The 23,395-nt window shown below is 39.4% G+C and overlaps 1 protein-coding gene across 1 annotated transcript; it reads right to left on the bottom strand.

Moving 5' to 3' along the window:
• Positions 1-7,114: 7,114 nt before the first annotated feature.
• LOC121510030 (eosinophil peroxidase-like) lies at positions 7,115-20,543 on the bottom strand. Its single transcript, XM_041787905.1, has 13 exons — positions 20,486-20,543; positions 18,891-18,978; positions 18,603-18,778; positions 18,390-18,516; positions 16,330-16,459; positions 16,040-16,246; positions 13,611-13,965; positions 13,341-13,501; positions 12,972-13,230; positions 12,683-12,853; positions 11,521-11,758; positions 10,422-10,624; positions 7,115-8,413 (listed from the first exon to the last, which is right to left on the bottom strand). The coding sequence occupies exons 1-13, from the start codon at positions 20,541-20,543 to the stop codon at positions 7,926-7,928; spliced, it is 2,661 nt and encodes an 886-aa protein (XP_041643839.1). The 3' UTR covers positions 7,115-7,925.
• Between the last annotated feature and the right edge of the window lie 2,852 nt (positions 20,544-23,395).

The following is a 23,395-nucleotide window of genomic DNA, read 5'->3' as shown; positions in this document are numbered from 1 at the left end:
TTTGTCACATCATTTAAATTCCACTTTTTCTTTTACATTTAAAACATTTTTATTTATTTATTGCTACAGAACCGCCTTTATTTTGACAGAAAATAAGGAACTTTGGGTAGATGAAGATTATGACATAAATCTAAATGCAGAAAAATGAACTTGATATGGATTGAAAAGAAAAAAAGGAACAGCAAAAATATAAAGGTTAGACTTGCTGGGTTCTGATGACCTTTGACCTGTACTTTAATCTGTCTGTGAGTTTTTTAAAGTAAAATGAGATGTTAAGAAGCAGTGGTGGACTCATTTTACATTCATGTGGCTGCAGAGAGATGCTCTGATTTATCCAAAGTGTGCTAAAAGTAACAACAAAGCAATTTTAGTTGCCTGTGATCCATGCATTAATGCTGACGGCCCTAGTCACTAGATTTACTTACAAGCATTTCAACCTTCGTGAACAAAAGATGTCTGAATTTATATTCTAAAAGGGGATTTTTTTCCTTTTAAAAAAATGGCTGTTTTGTCTCTGGTTGACCATTCCGTCTGTCGCAGCAGTGCTGTTTAAAAACTGTGTGAGTGTTTCAGGAAGAGTCATCCTCACTTCCTTCAGTAGCCCATTTCTCTTTTTTCCTCTCCATGGTGAGGAAGAGCTCTTTTTTAAAAGTACCATATCAGAGGTTATGACGGTTGAATCACGCTCGAACTGACGCACGAGGTTTGTTGTCAAGAACTGTCCCACTTCACTCACTCTTCCCCCCCTTGGTACTTGACTTTCTGTCGCGAGCCCCCTCTGCCCTACAGGTGCGCGAAAGGTTATCACAGCGCGCGAGACTTCTGACTAAATGCGTCTTTTCTGAGTCGCTGGAGCGAAGAGCCAGGCTGAAAACGAGGATTAGTCCGACCACAAACCTCTCTCTAATCAATTTAACCCGCTGAGGAGAGTGTGTGCGCGCGCGTGCGCGTGTCGAGGGGGAGTCAGTGACTGCAAAAGCAAACAATGGGCTATCGTGTGCCGCTCGTCCTCGCCAGCATTCCCGTGCTCCCTGGGGACAGCAGGGGCCACTCTGCGTGGATGGCATCGTGTCCGCGAGGTCAGGAGGGGCGTGGCTGTGTTTGTGAGCGTGCAGCAGCTGGTTCCCGTCCCTCCTCTCCTCTGTGGAGAAAACAACACCAGCACCGTCTCCCATCGATCCCTTTAGATTGCACACGCGTTTTTGTGTTCTCCTTTAGGAGGAGATGCAGATGTCTCAGGGGAGTGTTGGCATCCGCAATCAAACCACAGAGACCGCCTCGAGCCACATTTTTATGATGATCCTCATCATGAGTCAAAGTTTGAGGAAACGTTGATCAGTCTGATGTAAGGCCTGGTAGGATTTTAAAGACTATCACATAAAAGTCACACGAGGACAGGGAGACAGTTAAGAACACTGGTGTATTACAATTATTCATGTCTTTAAAGAGGAAGTGGAGAAGTCTGGCTGTCAGCATTAATGCATGAATTATGAGTTTTATAACTAGTACACTCTGTTTTTTATTTCAGTCACAATTAATCTAATGCTTTATTTTCACTTTCATCACACTCTGTTTAAGTAACTGCAGCATCTCCATGCAGCCGCAGAGATAAAACAAAAACAAGTCCACCACTGCTCCTCAGTGTCTCTTTCCACAGAGAGATTGGCCATGTGTGTTTTGTGCAAATGCCAGAAGAGTCGCCCAACTATGAGGCCATTTAGGCCACTCAGAGTGGCTCATTATTATACTGATTAAAAGAACGAGAAAACACATGTAAAAATATTAATGATAAGACTTTTCTCCTAAATGTTCAGATAAAAAATTGATTTTCATTAAGCCAAAAACACAGACAGAGATCTGCTTGATTATGCTGACAGCACCAGCCTGTATTCACGCTGTTTGGAGCATCAGTTTATTTCTGTACTCTTTGAAATGAAGAAATCTTATAAACCTGGTCACCATGTACACTGTTAGAAAGAAGAGAGTTCGTTGATTTTAACAAAGATGCTGGATGTTTTCAAATTGGCCTACTGCATACTCCTGTCAAACGCAGTACGTATTGCGCACTGTGTGCTGTGTTCTACAGAAGTATGCAGTATGACTGCCAGTCAGGCATTCTTGTGTAGTATGCTTGGCCCGGTTTAGCTGGTCTCCGGTGTACAGAGGTACGTAATACCCTGGTCAATATGAAACGACGCTACAGTGTTTTCCATCCACTTACGTACAGAAAAAAATCTAGGAAGTGTTTTTATTTGATTTTTGGGGATATTTATAGCCGTTGTTTTTAGCCTAGCATGTACAGTGCAGTGAAAGGACACACTTGACAGCACCTTTCCAGCCGTAACAGCAAAACAAAAGCAACAATGACCCTATTACAACTTATTTCGCTATAGTACATGTTAAAAAGGTAAAGATAAAAGGTAATGGCACTTTTTGTAACCGTCAGCCGCTCCGGTGAAAGTTCCGCCGCTCTCCGCTGTTACGAACTCTGACCCGGCGCTTTGCATTGTGGGTAACAGTAGGCGAAGCACACTGGTCCGATGCATACTGTGATATGTTCCCGAATCAGTACGTCATTCGGGTATTTTTGGCATACTGCAACTTTCGCATTTGTTCGCATACTGCATTTTGGGCAAATCAGTACGCACTGCTAGTATCGTAGGCGAATTGGAAAACAGCCTTAGAGTATCAGCTTAAGCCACTAGGGGGCCCCAAAGCTGAATGTTCAGCCTCATCTGAGGAGAATTAAATGACCTGTCTTTATCCCTTATGCTTAAAAGTAAATGTAGTGTCAAGTGTTTTTTTCAGGCCTGATTAAGTTTATTGTGTAGTTTAAAGGCCTGTACTTAGAAATGTGCTACTGCTTAATAAATAGCACCAGTTATTTATCAAGTGACTAATAAATGTTAGGCCCAACATTAGTGGACTATTGTGGCAGTGGATTATTGCTAACTCATCTGAGTTTTCTGCAGTCTCCCTCTTTGCTAACCTGACAGGCACAGTAAAAATATAGGTTAAGACCATAAATGATTTAATATGACAGATTATCATGACTGTAGCCCATTTTGCTTGTGAAATGTAATAGATGGTGGCATGTTCGTGGATCATCTAATGGATTAGAAATTTTTTGATCGTAGTTTGGCAAACTAGATTTGAACTTGATTTGAAATTAGATGAATACTCTCACCAAGATTTGGATTTTTGCAGGATGCACTTTGGTTAAGAAAAACTGTTGGTTTAAAACTTTCACAGGTCTAAAAGTTGACTAAATGTCCTGAATAACACTTGACTACGTCTTATAATGGACTTCTTCATGACCTCTGGTCCTCTATTATAAATAAAGCTGCCTTCAGCTCATTATGTCACCGCACACATTTTTACATGTCACAGCACAGGAGGTGGGATGGTTTCTGAGTCATGAACATCCCTTTAAAAACAAATAACCCAGTTAGTCTGCCATTATGTAACAGATCTGTCATTCATACATGTGCACAACCCAAAGGAATTGAAAAGACTGTACTGCAAAAAACACTCCTCAGACAAGAACAGAAATTCTCACATACATGGCATTGCATGGCAAACAAACAGACCTTTGTCTCCAGTGCCAAGTTAATGCCATGAGAGTGAGAAGGCACAATACATGTCTTTCAACAGCCATCATCTTTTAGCTTACTAATGAAACATGAGGTTTCCCTGGTTGATTGAAAGTTGGCAGTCATTTTGAAACCACCTTGAAACAAAGAACAATATGACAAGAAGTGAAAGAAGAAGAGGGCTGGGTATGAGTTCATTCTCATACAATAACTTAGGTAACATCATGGAGAGCAGAACCACTGCAGGTAAAAATACTCAGATATTCACTCCAGCATGGTTTGCTATATCCTCTGCAGGCGTGGGTAGTTTTAGTAATTTTGAGGCCACTGGCAGACAACAATAAGATGCCCTTTACCATTTAGCAAAAAGAAGACTGGACAAACTATTGTAGAGATTTTCAGATAACAAAGCAGAGAGCCACAGGAAATATCCAAACAAGAGATTGCCTTGACTTGTGTATGAACTTAAGTGTCATCCCATTCTTAATCCATCTGGTTTAATATGATGTCAGTCCACCCTTTGCAGCTATAACAGCTTTGACTCTTCTGGGAAGGCTTTCCACAATGTTTAGGAGGGTGGAATTCACTGAGCTCCTGAGAGCAACCCATTTTTTCCACAAATGTTTGTAGAAACAGTCTGCATGCCTAGGTGCTTGATTTTATACACCTGTGGCCATGGAAATGGTTGGAACACCCAATTTCAAATATTTGGATGGGTGAGTGAATACTTTTGGCAATATAGTGTATATATGCACAGTATTGGTGTGATATCCATTCTTTTGCCACTAATAATACACATCCATCCACTTCTTGATTGTGTTGATAGGGATCTACCTAGCTATGCTTTGCTTGATATGAAGACATCTCAGAGCTTCTTAAAGGGCCAGGACTCCTCCCCAGGGACTTCAAAATATATTTTGGTCCTATTCTATTCACTATTGGCCCCTTAATGACATTGAAAGTACATGTTTTAGTAATTCAAAGTAACTCAGACGTACACAATATGAACAAAAGTATTTGGCCACACCTGTTAATGATTTAATTCATGTGTTTCAACCAGACCTGGTTGGACCCTCATGGAATGGATTTCCATAGCTGAGCAGCTGTATGCATGCCTCACATTATGAAGTCCAATGCCAAGCATTGGATGGAGTGGTGTGAAGCACACCGACACTGGACTGTGGAGCAGTGGAAACCTGTTATGTCGAATGACAAATCCCCCTTCTCTGTTTGGCAGTCAGATGGACAAGTCTGGGTTTGGAGGATGCCGGGAGAATATTATCTGCCTGACTGCACTGTGCCAACCATGAAGTTTGGTGGAGGAGGGATAATGGAGCTGTTTTTCACTGGCTCATCTCCAGTGCTGGGCAATTGTAATGCTTCAGAAACTAAGGGCGCATTCACACCAGAGCGGTTTAGTCCGCTTTAAACGAACTCTGGTCTGTTTTTCCCGGATAGTTCGGTTCGTTTGGAGTGGTGTGAAAGCTCACACAAACTCTGTTGTGGACTAAACAAGTGGACTCTGGTCTGCTTGAAAACAGGGGGTCTTGGTCCACTTCCAACCAAACCCTGGTGCAGTTTGTTTGAGGTGTGAAAGCAAAGCGGAGCAACTTGTGAACCAAAGACAGGAAGTGGCATAAAACGTAATGAGATAAGGATTTATATGTGATCTAATACACTCAAATACATGTCTGTTCCTCACTTGGCGTCTGTGTATCCATAGCAACACATCGTAGTCCGTGCTTATTTATTTGTCTCGTGTAAAGAACGACATGTTGGACAGCTCACCATCTCGCTGGCTGCTCCTTATGCCCCAATGCAAGAGCAGAAACCCCAAGACAGCGTAAATTCTGTGTTTTTTTCATTGTAATGTGGAAAAAAGACCGGTGGGAGGAGCTGGATTTCCCCACTTCGTCTTCTTCTATGCCGGCTCTTCTTCTTGGTCGCTGTTTGTTTGTGATGACAGCACCCCTAGTGGGCAGATGTTGTAGGTGTTCAGACGGTTTGGTCCGTTTCACAAAGAGCAGTATGAATGCAAACCAAACCAAAGGAAAGTGCAACATTGTTGCAATTTCCATTCCGAAATGGACCGAGTCCCTCGGACTATCAGGTGTGAAAACGACCTGAGACATTTTGGACAATGCTATGCTTCCGACTGTGTGGCAACAGTTTGGGAAAGGCTGTTTTCTATTCCAGCATGACTGTGCCTCAGTGCACAAAGCAAGGACTATAGAGACATATTTTGATGAGTTTGGTGTGGAAGAACTTGACTGGTCCACACAGAACCCAGACCTTGACCTCACTCAGGACCTTTGGGATGGACTGGAATGGAGATTGTGAGCCAGGACTTCTTGTCCAACATCAGTGGCTGACCTCATAAATGCTTTACAGAATGAGTAGGCGCAAAACACTCCAAAATTGCATCAACAAGAGCAAACTGTGGTGGTGCTTGAAGATGATGAGAGCAACATGCTCTATAAATCAGACCCAGAAACAAAGAAGATAGCAGAGCACAGGAGCATGATTCATATTATATCTGCTACCTGCTTTTATTCATCAGGGCAGTATCCATCACTGTTTTAATCATCAATATGTATAGTGTTTACCCTGTTCTTTTTACACATAAAAGAAACATGTCAAATCATTCTTTTAATAAAAATGCTTGTTTAAAAATTTACCCCAGGAGCAGCAGTGTCAAAACTAAGAAGTACTAAACAGCCAAGCACAGGCTTGGTGGTTTAATTGGGGATTACCGAGCAAATTAAAAACAGACTTTGGGCCTCATTTGGCCCTAGGGTTAGGGTTTGGACACTCATGGATCAGATAACAGTAAAGGTTACATCTGCATAACAACAATGTTACTCCTGTAGGCAGTGAAGAACCTAAAAATCTTAGAAAAATGCTGAAAAAGTCCATCATACCTGTACTGCCCTGAGCCTCTGCAATTATCCATAAACATCCTGCCTTTCTCTGTCTATTCACTTTGTAAGTCAGGCTTTGTCAACTAGATTTGTATACCAGGGCATGATTTGGTTTTGACAGGCAATTTGGGATCCAGATTTTCAAATTAACTAAAAAAAAATTACATTTTTTAGTCCAAAGAACATGAGTGTATTAGTATTTGGATTTTCTTTCAAAAAGTAATTAACTTTAAGCATTAACAATGAGATCAGTCCCTATGGGCAATCAAAATAATACAGCTAAATATTTCAAGCACTGCCATGCTGTCCTTCACCAGGTTTGATGTTAATATGCATTAATATCCTGATTGGTGGAAAACAAATGGAGGAAACAGGTCTTTTCTTTTTATTCTCAGGCAGGAAAACCCTAAGAGCCTGAAGAGGACACCTATGCTAGTGCTGTTCTCTGCTGTATCTCGGCGCCCTCTGCTGGTGTGATTAGAAACACCATCCGTCAATGTTTCCAGGGTTTGCAATCAAATCTCCACAGGCAGGGTTTAATATTTACAAAATCATTTATTATAGCCAAACTTTAAGTCTTACACTTCATCTCCGGACAAACAAAGATTTAAAAACAACATTTTAATAATCAAAGCTCTCTTCATTGCAGCTTATTTCAAGATTACATTCATTTAGTAGTTAGGCTGTAACTGCTTTACAGTAGTGCATAGTTTTCAGAAAAAAAAAGAAGAAAAGATGATTTCAAAAAGTGATTCACTCAATAGAAAATATATAAATATTATTAATATAAAAATCAAAATGATGATACACAGATTTAAACAGGAATCCCTATGTATTTCACATTGTTTTCAGTAGTTAGGTATATTAGATTATGCCCTTCTTTCACACTACAACAGTAGGTTAAGTTTGGACACCCCTTCATTTAAAACAAAGCTTTAATACAATCATAGGTTTGAATATTGTGCACATTTTAGAAAAATCCATTCAAAAAAGGCAAGATATTTGTCTGGCATCAATCAGGGGGAACTTTCCCATTAGTTTCATAGCTTTATACAAAGATGGCTTCACAAAACTCACAGCAATAATCAACCTGAGACTTCATATTGGAGTATTTAGAGTGCCTGAAGAGGCAGAAGGCTGACAAAGATTAAAAAAAAAATAACCCTGAATGTTCAGACTTGCCTGATGCTTATATACACAATCCAGATTGGTGATTGAGACTGGATTTATTTCACTCAATGCTGCATTAAAGAGGTGTAGATTCGAACAAAAATCCGTATGAGGTTGTATCAGGTGTGTGTACGGCCTAATTCAGGACGAGTAAAATGTTGCACATAGCTGGAGCAACAGGCTTATAACAGCACTATGATGATCTCATGGGTTCAACAGCTGTATTTGGAAAGGTCCAGTTCTAATCGAAGAGGTAAGTTCCTGAGAAGATGCTGTCTTTGGTGAGACCGTTTGCACCGTGCTGGACTGTCAGGCACACTGTGTCTCCCTTACTTAGACGCACAAACACGGTGCCACTGGCAGTGGAGGAACCCCTGTCATAGGTGGTGTATGAGTGCAGGAGCAGTTTTCCGTTGTGCATCAGATCCACGTTGGCTGCTAGCTGACTGATGGTACAGGAGAACGTGAACATATAAACACCGGGCTCAGCGCAGGTGAAGTACCCCGTTTTGATGTCGTAACTGTCCTGCTCGTTGTAAATGACGTCATGGAAAGCGATCGGCTTTCCAGGCTGGGGGCGGTCGTTGCCAAGTCGCACAGAGAAAGCAATGTGATGAGTGTTTCCTGGTGGTCCCGCTGGGCCGGGGGGTCCTTGAGGGCCTGGCGGGCCTGCCATACCCTTAGGACCTCGAGGCCCTCTTTGTCCTCTGCGACCACGCCCTTTTTGTCCTGTTAAAAAGAAAAAGACATCAGTGCCATCTCAAAACCTTTTCAGTGCAGTACAGTAGGAAACATTAGAACTGTGGCACAGTGAGTCTAGAAATTACATTTGTAAAGGCTGAATGTTTGAGTTTGGACATGGCCACTGTGTTTGGTTAGTCACATCCAAGCTTTCTCTGATTGGCTGTCTGATTCAGACTTCAAAAAGTATTTAAAAGTTCACAGGAAGGCGCAAACAGGCTAATAAAGGACACAACTTTGAGTAAATTTGAAATGTTTTTTCAGTTCCTACACTCTTTAAAAAATCTAATTCCAGACTCGTTAAGATCTTTTTAAGACCAGAACTGAGAAACATCAATACCATCTTTTGTGCAGGGTTAGGGTTAGGGTTTTTTAGACTTTCAGATTTAATGCAGTGTTTATGAAAAGTCAAATGTTAGCGGACGAAGTTATTTTCTAGTCATGAATCTCTACATTTGATGATTTCTGGCTCATTTAATGGCTCTAATGAATCAGTACACCACATAGTATCTTCACAGAATCTTACATATCTGGGTTTTTATGATGTCTTTCTAATTTGACATCATTTTCGTGTGTAGAATGTATTTTATGATGTTGGAGTTACATTGCTGGCTGAGTTTTTCATAGGTCCTTCTGTTGTTAGGGTTTTGTCTTTCTTGAGATGTTTTGCTGTTTGTGTTTGATGCTTTGTAATTGTGATTCTGCTTATTGTCAAAGCACTTTGTAAACCTTTGTTTTTAAAGGTGCTATACAAATAAAGATTCTTCTTCTTCTTCTTCTTCTTCTTCTTCTTCTTCTTATTATTATTATTATCATTGTAGTGACTTCAGACTGTTAGAAAGTTGTTAACCTCATTGCTGGCTTGCTTTTATTTGAACAGGGCAGATATCTGAGCCCACGGCATCACTGGTCTTGATGGAGAATTACCCCGCACCCTAGCGCTACAGCGAAATAAAATCACTGAGCATTTCATCTCTATACAGTCTGTTGTTAGCTGACAGATAGCAACATGCTGTGTCATTGTTCATTGTGAGGTAATTTTTCTAAATCTATCAGCTAAGGTGGCCTACAGGTCATTTAAAGTATCATAACAGAGAGATTTGTACCAGAAAACAGTAAATTGACTCCCCCAACGTCCGTCTCTCTGCTCTGGCGCAGGGCCAGGCAGCTGCGCTCTGATCAGAATCCTCTTAAAAATATGAGGGGATCGTATTTCTCAGGAGTGGGCGTGGCTTTGGCTCAATCAACTGGCATGCCCACATCATCCTAGAGCAGCCTCATTTTTTTATGATTTTGATGTTTAATTTTATGAACTTGGTGGCCTGGTGGTTCATAACAGTGTCCTTTCATGCAACAAACCTAAAATACAGTTTTTTGGAGCACTGTACAGGGACTTTAAGAATCTGCAGAACCTTGATTTTTGTGATAGCAATGATCAAATTTTGTTATTCTAATCAAAACTTTGATAAAATATTTGCACAGAAACGCTGTGCAAATCAACAGCATGAAGCTTTAAAGCAACATGCCCTTAGAGGTTTTTTTAATACTTACTGAAGTTTGAAAACGATAAACTATTATTTATTTCAATAATTGACAGCAATAAAAAAGTATCAAATCCTAAAAATATGCTGCTCTTCAGTCATATTCTCATTATAAGCTACAACAAGAGAGAGTGCATTGTCTGAGGTAAGATGGAAATTTTCTCTAAGTCTGACATAACCAGCAGAATGCATCAGACAGCAACTCATCAGAGGCCATGTTGCTTAAAGCTACTTTAAGTCTGTCATTAGTGTAGAGTCTTATTGATAGCAGAACAGGACTCGTTGAATCACCTGATCTGCCTGGACGTTCTGGATCCTCGGAGTCGTCTTCCGACTCGTCTTCTGAGTATGATTCTAAAAAAAGAGGAAGAGATCAGTGTCTCCAGAATACTCCTAAGCTTGCTCTGATGGTTGTCAGAAAAGTAATCAGAGGGTATTTCAGGGTAAGAGCTCACCCATTTCCTCCTCCCATGGATCGAGGTCAAGGGCAGGTATGTCATCACACTGGGTGTAGCCGTCTCCTCGAGGGCGGTACAGGAAAGGATGTGCTGGCACTTCAGTGATTCCAGTGTTGTCACAAATTATTCTGGCCAGTGATGCTTCCCTCAGTGACTTCTTTTGGTCATAAGTGAAGACTTTCTCATTCTCCCACCAGAACCTGAAAGAGGAAGGTTTGATCATGTTTAAAGTCTTTGAAAGTCAAAGTGAATGTTATGAGGCTCTCTGTTGCTTACAGGAAGCTTTGATTGTGTACAGGGCATTTTGTGTGAGCTAAAATTGGTTTTGAATCCTGACAAAATCAAACACATTTTCATGTAGAAAAGGCCACTTTACCTGCCTACCATTACCACATCTCCCACTGATGGGACTAAATCTGTGTCTTCTTTTAAATACCTTGGGTTTTTGATTCTCTGTCTTTTAATTTTCATGTTGAATTAGTTTTAAAGAAGTTTAAGTTGCGGCTGTGCTTTTACTTCAAAAATAAGTCTAGTTTTTCATTTGCTGCAATAAAATAGACTTGTTGCTGCCACTTTTAGGCCTCTGGTTGATTACGGTGAACTTTTGGTTAATCAGAAGTTAGATATTACTGTAGCTTAACCATGAAAGAAAAAGAAGTTGCTATGGATAGAAAAGTACATGAAAACTAAAGCTAAAGTGGTAAATGTTTGATATACATTTATTTTTGACTTGTTTACGTAGCTAGGGATTAAATTAAAAGAAATGCTCATGAGAGCAGTTGTGTTCCTTCTTTAAATACCTGTAAGAGCAGGGAGACACTATGGTAGGTTTTATTCTGCTTCTGTGATTCTACAGCAGTTTAACTTTGGTGTGCCTAAAAGGACAAAGTCTCTCCCTGTTTAATAAATTTGATGTGTTAATTTGTGATATCAATCTCATTGTGATTAACTAACAGTCATAACTGGAACACAACACTGTGGCTTTGACAGCTTGTTTTGTCTTTGCCCTCTTAAAAAGACCTTCAAATCCATCAGGAAAAATCCCCCTTTAGGAGCAACATGTCTTGAAGAGCTAAGGGGGCTCCTGTCTGCTTACCGGTCTCCTTGGCGAATCCTCTGGAACTGGGTGGCAATCAGGCAGGCGAACAGTGGTCCGACTCTCCCCTTTTCCACAACCGGCTCAGCGGCTCCTCCCAGCCACACATCAATGTTGTCGGCTGTGCCATAAAGCTCCAGGAACTTTCTGGCAAGTTCTCTGTTTTGCATAACGTCAGCCAGCTCTTTTAAATTTTTGGGCTGGGACAGGCCACAAAACTCCCGCCATTTGTTATAGCCTAAAGATGGACACAAAGTATCAGATCAGCTGTTTTTAATGCTCAGTTTACCACTGAAGAGAGAGAAAGAGCAATGCAGGCTGTAGCCATTATTAACAGACAGATGATCTTTAAAAAAATCTGCATGTTCAGCAGTGTTAACATCATCAACTAAAACACAAAATTTCAATAGATTAAGATGTAAGAACTTTTTTATCGACTAAAATTGGATTGAAACATTTATTTTAGTTTTTGTTGACTAAAGCTTAACTGAAGCTTGGACTAAAAATCTTGGTCAGTTAAAATTCAAATTTAAAGAACTGCCAAAATTAACACTGCATGTCTGTAATACATGCATCTACTACTGCAAATCAGCTGACAGCCAGCTGATTTGCAGTAGTCACTCTTTTGGCTAATAGCTCTCATGCTGCCTTATTTAAACTGCTCTTGCTAGATACGCTTTGGCACTCTCTCCACAAACTGACTTTTGCAAGCCTCCTCCACTCCAGCTCCTCCTCCATTCTGCTTCTGACTCAATCAGTTTCATTCAGCGGTCTCTGATGCCTGCCCTGCTCTGGGTTTTTTTTGCTGCTTCTCTCCCTGCCTCATGCTTTCCTGATCGACATAGGAAGAGCAGGAAAGTGGGCTTAATGATCTTTATCCCTATTTTGACCCACTGGCCACTGGCTTGGAAGCCTAGCTTTTATACAACAGAAAGGCCAATCGGCCCTCCAAAAGAACATTCATCCTCCACAGTACCACTGTTGCTTGTTTATTTAAGGTTATGCATCGCAAGTTTCATGTCCTTATTATAACATAATGATTAATTTTGTATTTCTGCCTGCTTGTCATCAATCAACAGCTCTTGGTTTTGAAATATTCAGTATGACCAAGGATCCACAGTCTTCATTGGTGAAAACCAAACTCAAATACAGCAATAACTACCTGGGAGTCCATGGTCTCTTCCTCGCTGCATGTTGAGAGCACCAAGGTCGAGGGCCAGCTCACTAGAGAACTTAAACAGCAGGTCCCTCAGTTCATCGTGCATCATCCCATCCTGCTCATTCATCTTTGCCTGACGACCAACCAGGCCTCTCAGGATAGGGTCCAAACCACCTGATGAGTAAAAAGTATTTAACTTTGATTGATGCTTGCTTGCTTTCTTTGAATCTAATGGTCCTGTTGACCTGTGTGGTATGAAAGAGATTTATACAACAGCACTTTTTCGTCTTACCTTCAAAGATGACCCTCCATGGTGTGAAGAAAGCTCTGTGCAGCAGTGGGCTTGGGTATTCAGGATGCTCTTCATATTTCTCATTCAGACGGAACATGAATGGCTGCACCATCGTATGACCGAATCTGTAGGCAGCTGTGGCAAAGACATTGGAGATGCTAGGGTCGATAGTCTCATCGTAACCAGGGTATGCTGACAGCTTGTGAGCCGTTACATTTGGACCGACGATTAGGCCCAAGTAATCTCTGAAAGTGAAAATCTGACAGACAAATAAAAGAAAGAAACAGAGTGAGTTGAGCGACGTTAGTACTATTCAATGTTTATTAACAAGATGTTCCAAGAGTCCATGCAGCTAAGTTTCTCTCTCACCTGGAAGTATGCCCCCATAATTTTGCGTGCCTCCTGATAGAGCCTCTCCCCCGTCCAGTGAGGATTGAGTTTGGCCAAAGCACGAGCCAGGCGGTTGTGCTCACGCATCAAAAGTGTGTGCAAAGACGTCAGACCAATGTTCTCATTTGTACGCTCATCACCTTAAAAGTCACCAAATGAGGAAAAAGTGTTAGGTTCCATCTTTGATGCTGAAATTTGTCTTTTTTTACAGATTGTTTGCCAGCGTTTGCTTTTGTAATGACATCTCACCAGCTAGAAAACATGGAACCTCCTCTGCATTGCTGTCATTGGTGATCTTGGCTCGAGTGGCACACATGTTTGCACCCATGTTGGTGAATGGCAGGAGCTCTCGGCCATTGTCGTCGTATTCTGTGTTGACCCTCAGCAGCCCCTCCTCTGTGGAGAGGTCTCTGAGGTACATTGCCTTGGTATCATCTGAACCGTACACCTGGCCTACATCGATGAAAGATGTCAGAGTGTTTATCTGCCGGCGGATTGTGCTTGCACCAAAAAAATGGCCGGTGTTTCCGGAACCACAGGCTGCTGCAGAACGGAAGAAGGGGATGCACATCTCTGAGTCTGAGCGGTGGTCGTCGTAGGGAAACTGTTTGCATAAAAAGAAGTGGGAATACATTCATAACTAAAAACTATCAAGCACTTGTATGGCATTAGTACAGCATTGGTTAATACCAACTGAGTTGAATTAAATAGTTTATTTCAAACATTTAAAAAGGGAAAAAAGGAAAAATGATCATACAACTTAAGAGAATAACACACAATAAATAATAAAGGGTCAAAAGAGTAAAAAAAACTCTAACTCTTAATGAATTTGATAGCCTATACAAAAAAGAGCTGAAAAAGTACAGACTATCTAATCCCACCCCTACTACATTGGTTAGAATGGTTCAATCATGCCACTTCTGTATTAACATCAATCCATATAATAGTAATTTTCAAACTATATTTCCAACATATTTACAAAAACTGAAATAAAAACTCTGTGGCATTTTGGTTTCCATGGATGAATTTCTCATAATGAGGGAGAAAAGCTGTTAAAGTTGCCCTCTCTGGCCTGTGCTGTGAGAGATCCCATAATGCTTTGCGAGTAGCTTGCAGTGTGCACCAGGAAGTGAACATTTAACAGCTTTTTACCCTCATTATGAGAAATGTATCAATGAAACTAAGATGTTGGTTTGCTGTTCTCTTAAAACATTGTACAGACAGCCAGATGGTCTATTTTTTAAATATGTTTTAGGCATTTTACGCCTTTATTTGAAGAGGACAGTAGATTGAGTCGGGCACAGGTAAAGGAGCTGCACCTGGGCCATCTACATGCTTCTACCCCACATGGGGAGCAACCCAACCACTTGGCCATCTGTGCCCCATTGTGCTGTTATTTTTGATAGAGTGCCTCCTGGTGGCAGAAGTTACATAATGTGCATTTAAGTCATCATTTCTTAACCATTCAACCTGAGTTTTACCTAAGTTGACACCCCAGATAGATTGTTTCATGTTTAAATTGCACAGATATATATTTCAAATCCATCTGGGAAATCTCCCATGAAAAAAAGAGAAGGGCAGGACTCTTTTTAAAAAATTCTTGGAAGGTGACTGGATGAATAATCTGTTTGTCACAATTATACAGGCCAATCAGAGCAACAAGACAGATTGAGGTAGTAGACAGCTCTAGTACTAACTTGAGCTCTAACGGCTAGCGCAGCCATACTACATGAGCTTCTTGGTGGGTAAAATTTATGCTGAAGCAAATCGGCAGACGAGCAAAAACATCTTCAGAGTTTAGGTGTCACTTTTCACTTTTGTTTTGTTAAAAAAAAAAAGAAGCTGGCCAAGCTCTGATTAATCTGATGCTTTACAACAGGTCCATATGAGCTAATTGCTACACCAGTAGCAGCCATTCTGTACAGGGGTGTTTCTAGACACTCTGGAGGCCCCAGGCGGATAGCACCTTGGAGGGCCCTCCCCCTTCCCTCAACATTATGGTGGCTAATGCTAAAGCTAGCCGCAGATACAATCGAAAAAGGGGTATGAAAACGGATAAAACATGCTCAACTTACTGCAGTGGATTTAACCTTTAAAGACCCCTGGAAAGTCACTCATTTCCAGACTTGTTGGATAAGCCACCATCAGAGCTACATAGGCATGTGTAGCCTCATTAGAATGGCGAAATGGCAGGCTTCCAGTGGGGGAAAAAGTTGCTACTATTTATGGTTCAAATTTTACCTAGCTTTAAATAACCTGTCCTCTCTTTTTGTGCACACATATGTTTTATGTTAGTTGAAAATACAGCTATGAATATGCTATTGATGAATTAATAAGCATTAGTGAGGGGTATGGTTGTGGTTAGAGCAAGGGCAAAGGTTGGATATCAAATGTTTATCATCAATATAGAATTTATATTCATGGTTAGAGAGGACCAACTAATGATTAATGATAGTTAAAAGATGGTAAGTATTAACAAAGGCATCAAACAATAGCATTTTTTAATTGCGTTAATCTCAGAGTTTGGGTTGTTAATCAAAATTAATCACGTTTTTAAATCACATTTTAAAAATCCCCTATTTTTCATTGAAAACTGTTTTTATGTCACTTTGGATTGAGTGACTTGGATTTGCTTTAGGTAAATCCAAGTCTTTTTCTTAACATACAAAGAGCCTCACCATAATGGGGAAGCAGGGCTCAGTGCGATCACAGCTCTTATCACAGTCGATGCCGTTACTGAAGGAGCGGATGACGGGAGAGTGAGGAGTAAAGGTCAGGTCATGGTCTGTCCACTGACCAAAGATGGTCAACAGGTGAGTGTAGAGTGGATCATCCACCACGTCAGAGTTTCTTGTTTTCAAAATCTGGTTGGACACCTCTCTAACCTGGAGAAAAATGTTACATTTGTCAGTGGTTGATTCATTGTAATTTGGAGTGAGAAAAGACAAGATTGTCTTTTGTGTATTACCATGGGAAGAAGATAACCGTTGACTTTCCTGTCAGGGTCCCATCCTTTAGGAAAAGATTCACCGTCCTGGTACTCTGAAGGTAACCAGCGTGCGAAAGGTGTGTTGGAGGATCCCCATCGTGGGTTTTCCCTGTGTGACACAATGAATGAATTATTGTACTTTCCTCTAATCTCAGTGTTTTTCAAATGGCAAATTCAAGATTTGATGTTTACATGATGGTCATGTTCCTGCAAAAGTCATACAGACAGAATGGAAGTGACCCTTAGTCAAGCCCCGTTCTCTGATTAGTAAGCAGGGGTGGAAAAAGTGCACAACTATAGTACTCTAGTAAAAGTACAGTTACTTCGGTTAAACTAACTTAAGTAGAAGTACTGATCTATTAATCTGCTCAAGTAAAGGTACAAAATATTTAATTTAAAGCTGTCTTTAAGTGCTGAGTAGCTACTACGGCTGAATGATTTAGGAAAGTATTGAATTGCCTTTTTTCTTTTCAACATTGAATTTGTGATTTGACATGCTAGAGTCCTGACTGACAGTTCCCTCATTTTGGAGCTGAAAGAAAGTGTATCAAATTATAATTGAGTTTTGATGTTCAAATTTCTTATTCAAGCCACTTTATGAACCTTTGTCATGATTCTTTCTGCCTGTCTTTACAAAAGTTCTTTAACTTTTGACTAATTTTTGCCTCTTTAATCCAATTCTTGCCTCTTTTAACCTATTTTTGCTTCTCTTTAACCATTTAATTACTTGAGACTCATATTTTTGTGACATTTTTTGCCAGTTTTAACCTTTTTTGCCATGTTTTCCATATTCTTGCCTCTGCAACTCATTGTTGCCACTTTTAAGCAGCTTTTCACTTTTTTCATGCCCATTTTTGGCCTTTTTGCCTTACTCTTGCCACTGCTATCCAATTTTGCCATGTTAACCAATTTTTGACTCTCTATGGCTTCTTTTCCACAAATTTTTTTTATCACTTTTTGCCAATTTTCTGCTTTTTTTTGCCTCTTTTTGTAATTATCAGATTAATTTTTCCTTAGTTATTTCAGTTCCTTTTGCTTCGTTATTTGGCATCCTGATGTTTATTCACATCAGCTTAGCCATGAAGTCCGACATTACCCTCCTAATTGTCTATATCAGTGTGCCCATGCACATTACGATTATGAAAAGTCAATCTTGTTTTAAAGAAAAGGGGCTTATATTAAAAAGGCTATACTGTACTACAAAATAACTAAATAGTAAAAAAAAATGTTTGTCTTGTTGCTTTGATAAGAGTGGTTATTATTCAGGTTAGAACTAAAATATGGATATCACAGATTAACTTTTCAACGGACCATGATTTTGCTGACCTCTGTGGACTCCCCATTTGGCTGGGCCCCGCCCCTTTATCTCCCCTCATGGGAAGCCTTGATTATAGTGTTGGATACTTCATCTATTGAAATCATTCTTACTTCTATTATCACTGCTAGAACAGTTTAATTGAATCAAAGAGCAATATTATTATACTGCCATATTTATTAGTAACAGTTGTCTCTATCTCTTTATCACCTTAGCTGCTAATGCTAATACCGCATAGTTCTGTCTATCAATCATAGCTGTTATTGCTGTTTCTTCATATATTTCTACCATCATCAGTGACGTTAAAGCAAATTCCTTCAAAATGGGAGATAAGTTTATGGTCACAACTGCAATAAATTTGTCTTTCATTTGTTGTTTTATTGTTTCTCTTGTCCCTCTCCTCTTCTTGCTTCTAACCCTTTCCGACCCCAGCGCAGCTTCAGCAGAGATGTCAACATGAGTCTGGTCTGCTTGACAGTCCTGTCCTTTAATAGGGAAGGTTCATGTCGCCACTGTAAAAGGGCTAAATACTGCTAGTACTGGTGTTCAGCCTTAGACGAGATACTCAAGATAAATATGAACTTTCCTTACTGGCAATAACAATGTTAGAGTATAGATCTCCAACCAGGTTTTTCAGGTAAAGTCATACCTTTATAATAAAATAAAATAAAAACATTTCAAAGTGTTTTGACAGGTATAAGATGCCACTGATTTGCAAACACACCTGTTGTTGCAGGAGTTGTCTGCCGTGCGGAACATGTCTAATTGTTTCATGCACTGGGGGGGGCGAGAGCGTGCAGCACAGCCAGTCAGCTCAGAGATCACCTTCAGTTGGTCTTCAGTGATTTCGTCTTATAAATTTAAAAAATAAAAATAAAAATTAACTCAGCTGTTACAGAGATATTTGTAAACTGAATTTCAGAGGCGCTGTACACACCAGTTGCATTTATCGACCTCCTCCGGCGTCTTCCAGCGTTACCCTGCATCATCTTTACCGCCTGTTCAAAATAGTCAGCTGCACGCACGGCTATACGTGCTCGACCTGCTGGCTGTTTCAGCAGACGTAAGATATCCGCTGGTTTTGCTGTGTTCCGGCGAACACGGTCCAGGGACCTGTGATGGGTGGAGAGCATTCGTCCGTGAATATTTGCACTTTGCAAATCCATCCTATGCTCCTTTTCTTCCTCTCCTTAAGCTCACAGAAAAGAAAGCATTAAACACTCACACTCTCCGGGAATAACTATAGTCTGCATCCACTTTCTCCTTTGCCAAGGCAACAACACGCTGGATCTCACTCCTGCTCAGAGCGGACTCTGGAAGACAAGCAAATATTTGGATCACTTTCTGATTCAATATGATGAATGATGCTTTATATGTAAATTTATATGTGATGTTTCCAGTAACATAAGAACATTTCTTTAAAACATTCCAGATCTTAACCTGTGATATAGTTTTTATACGACACTAATAGGAGCAGCAAATTGCAGTAAAATGTCAATAGTTTTAAAGTATGAAACAGGAGCATGCTGGTCATACCAGACTTCCGACTACAGATACCAGCTAAAACTTTTAAAACAAAACCGGATTAAACATCTGTTAGCATACCAAGAATTTTGCTTATCTATTCATGTTTACATTGTTGTTATTTAATGGTTGTAACTGCCTGACTATGTTTATGAATAAAGTAGAATAAAAAAAATAAATAACCTAAAACTTAAAATATGCTGTACTGGTAAATAATGGCACTTCCATTCAGAGATTAGACATCTCATATGAATGGTCTGTGAGAGTGGCTCTCACAGCCAACGGGCACTGTAAAAATAAAAGTAACCTTACAGTAATATGTTCTAAATTTTGTAAAATAATATTTAAAAAAAAGTTTTCCCTGTTTATAATCACTGAAATAGAAATGTAGAAGTCCTGGAGAAGGCATGTAGGGCACTAAGGATTCATCAAGATTCATCAAGTGTCACAACCCAGCAGAGAGGCACATTGACACACAATGTTTCGCTCAGCAGCCAAGATCTTGCTCGACAGCATCTCTATTGTGCAGGCCATTTCAACCCTTGTAATACATTCAGAGACTGCCAGTGGTTTTTGGACTCTTAGGACATCCCTTGGGGTGGTTCCGTACAGTGCCACATCCACCCTTTACTCCGCCCTAAAAGTGTGGACTTGATTATTTTTTTTCAATCGACCATTTTCCTATGACCCTGGTAATTCACAAGAACATTCACTGACAGCACAAAGGGTTGTGTCAAACTTCACGCCTTACCTCGGCCAGAACATGCCTTAAAGTTCTGCACAGTAAATAAATAATGAATAAAGAAAAGTAATATGATGCAGCCTCTGACATCTTAATCCAGCACTTACCTGTTCGTTTTTATTTCTATATTATTTTTCTTTTTCTGTGATGATGTTCTCTTTTATAATATCTTTCAGTGTTTTATATTTAAATTAGGTTTTATACGGTGTTTTTTTTCTCTTATGATGAGCCTTCGAAATGCTGCTTGTCCAATCAGAGTACACAGTCAGGACCTAAATACTGTTTTACACAAATTTTAAAACTTTTTAAAGTTTATAAGGACTGTAATATTTTTAAACCTTTTCGCACTTTGCAGTCATTGGTATGATTGGCTGAACTGTTATTTTGCACAATGACGATAAGACTTTGAATCTTAAATTAACTAAACAGAATATAATCTCACAGATCCCTTTGAAATATCAGTATATTCAGTTCATTCATCCATTCTTTCTTTCTGTAACATAATAACAAAAGCACATCAAGCTAGTAGCTGCTAAAGGAAGCGTGCTACTCACGTGCATCCAGGTGCATCAGGTAGAAGGCTGCTACCAGCAGGCACAGAAACCACCTCATCTTTGCAGTTAAAGACCGAAGTCCTCAGGTCTAAAAATGCGCCGGTCACGGAGTCAAAGAAAAAAATACGACAATGTTCGGTTGTCAGAACCGATCTAGGATAATAACGGGAGAAATCGTTCCGACGATAACTAAAATATCAAGTTAAAAAGTTTAAAATAAGAAAAGGAGACCCGAGGTTATTCTCTGAGCTCTGATGAACTGCAGCATCAGTGTGAGCATGAGCATCCAGCTGCTGTCACTGCCTCCTCACGCCGGTGTGCTGTTTTTATAGGCTAGAGCCCCGGAGACGCCCATGTGTCCTCCTGCCAGGAATTTTGATGCATGATCAAGAAATATGTGTCTTCCTCGTTCCTCCACCGGAGCATCCCGGGCCTGTTCTGCAGCTTCACACCAGAAGAGGCGTCTCATTACCGAGAATCAGGTTCAGTATGGGTAAAAGGGCAAAGATTTTTTACCGTGATTACAGCTGGGTGCTTTAATGCTGGTGAAGATGCAGACGAAGGCGCTGTGATTATGGCATCTCTTCCTGGTCATATGTAACTCCATTTCATAACACTTCTTAAAAATTCTATATTTGCTATGCTATCCCACGGTGGCATATTGCATTCACTAGAAAATAAAAAAAAATCCTCCTGTTTTTACGACATAACTATCTCATTTATTTTTGATTCTCCTGTTTTTATGAGACACTATCTGGTAAAAACTTGTTTGGATCATTTATCATTTAGATATGAAACATGAAACACTGTTGTCAGAATGATCTAAAAAAATAGAGAAACGAATAAAGGTTCTTAAAGAACCAGAACAGGAATGCAATGACAAATCACAGTCCAGCGCCTATTCTGCCTTAGTGGTTCTCAACTGGTGGGTCCAGACCCTAAACTGGGACGTGGAGCTGCTTTTGGGTGGGTGTTCCTGGGAAATTGAGATGTGGCCTTAAAGCCTCCTTTGTGTTCCTCTTACATACAAACTAGATGCATTTTAAACAGTCTGGCCTTGTTTGCACTTACGTACGACTGTGGAGGTGAGTCCACAGAAAGTCTATTCATGGGTCTCCTCATGATATCTGAGGTGCCTGAAAAACTCCTCCCTTCTGTAATATTTTTGTCCTGAATGTGGCTCTAGTAGCTAGAGTTTTGCTGTGGATTATTGGGAGCAAATAAACAGAGTCCTGCCTACGCCTGTTTCAGACTAGCTGCATGTTTTGCTGCACCCATGTGCTGCACGTGTTCAAGTACATTTGTGCTACATCTTGGCTCGGTCTGTTGTCACTGCTAGGGTGAACAGACGTCCCTGAGTGTCTGTGACAGTCCTTACTTTAAGAGACAATGCTTTGCAGTGTACCTCCAATGTACCTCCTTGTTAAAAAAGCAGATTGTCATGACAATATTTAATGGTTTTCACTTAAGAAATGTGGTCATTTTGGCCATAGCCCTGTCTTTCTTCATACCTCAATAAATCTCCCTACCAGTGACGAACTAAACAAATTCTGATCCCTAAGGCAAAGGCTTCATGGATCACACAACTTTAGATCAACAATTATTGAGAATGAAGGGAAAAATTCTGGAGTCTATCCAATGAAATCTTTTGGACAAGTTCAAGTAAAATGTGAAACTTGTGAATTGGCAAAAAAATTAAAAAAAAATAAAAAAAAACACCAAAATTAGACCTTTAGCTGTTTGTAGTGAGCTTCCTGTAAATTTTAGAGGATGGTCCCAGCAGACTTTTTTTTTTCCAGCTAGTCATGGTACATATGAACGGAAGCCCATTTCCAACAAATAAAAAAGAAGAAATGTGAAAGTAAGGCAGTTCCTGAAAAAAAAATCCTTTATCATAATTATAATATAAAAAGTCAAAATTATTAGATAAAAATTATGAGGTAAATTGTCATAATCATGAGATTAAAAAAATCATTATTATAAGATAAAAAGTCAAAAATATGATATAAAAGTAAAACTATGACATAAAAATCTAAATTATAAGAAAGAAAATCATGATTATGAGATAGTAAGTCATAATAAGATAGTAAAGTACATATTATGAGATAAAAATTTTGAGATAAAAAGTCAAACTTATGAGATAAAAGTCAAAATCAAGAGATCAAAAGACAAAAAAATAAAAAAATATGAGATAAAAAGTCAATAATGAGATAAAAAGTCAATTATGAGATAAAAAGTCAAAATTATGAGATAAAAAGTCATAATAATGAGATAAAAAAGTCATAATTATGAGATAAAAGTCAATTATGAGATAAAAAGTCAATAATGAGATAAAAAAGTCATAATTTTGAGATAAAAAGTCAATTATGAGATAAAAAGTCAATTATGAGATAAAAAGACAATAATGAGGTAAAATGTCATAATTATAAGATAAAAAGACAAAATTATAAAATTAAAAAGTCAAGATTGTGAGATATAAAAGCATCATCATGAGATAAAAAAATCATCATGAGATAAAAAAAAATCCTTATAATGAAATAAAAGGTCAAATTTATGAGAATTAAAGGTCATAATTATGAGCTAAAAGTCAATATTGAAATAAAAAATCAAAATTATGAGATGAAAAGTCAATCATATGGTGGTGATACCAGTAGACTAGTAGAGAACGGCAGAATTAGATAATGTTTCCAGTCTTTTTCATGAGTTTACTCCACCTTCCTGTCTCATAGATTTTTTCCATTTGAACAGTTCTTTATTTGGGTATTTTAGTTTATTGTAGACCTGTAACTGCTCATGAGTGTTTATGCTCTGTTTTTTCTACAATTTTAATTAAATTTATTACTATTTAAAGTGAAATAAATTTCTTTTCATGCATACTGCACAGAAGTATTTTAATGATGCTAAACAGAA

Source organism: Cheilinus undulatus, linkage group 5 (assembly GCF_018320785.1).
Source record: "Cheilinus undulatus linkage group 5, ASM1832078v1, whole genome shotgun sequence".
In the NCBI taxonomy this organism is placed as follows: Eukaryota; Metazoa; Chordata; class Actinopteri; order Labriformes; family Labridae; genus Cheilinus; species Cheilinus undulatus.
Note: the sequence above shows the minus strand (reverse complement) of the source record. Positions and strands in the feature narration are given on the sequence as shown.

What these genes read in the sequence shown, in the direction of transcription:
- LOC121510030 (XM_041787905.1), bottom strand. Translation starts at nt 20,543, where the DNA reads ATGAGGTGGTTTCTGTGCCTGCTGGTAGCAGCCTTCTACCTGATGCAC. An exon ending in GGTTCCATGTTTTCTAGCTG is followed by an intron (nt 13,502 to 13,610) that starts GTGAGATGTCAT and finishes GTGACTTTTAAG; the next exon opens with GTGATGAGCGTACAAATGAG. An exon ending in ATGGAGGGTCATCTTTGAAG is followed by an intron (nt 12,854 to 12,971) that starts GTAAGACGAAAA and finishes TTTACTCATCAG; the next exon opens with GTGGTTTGGACCCTATCCTG.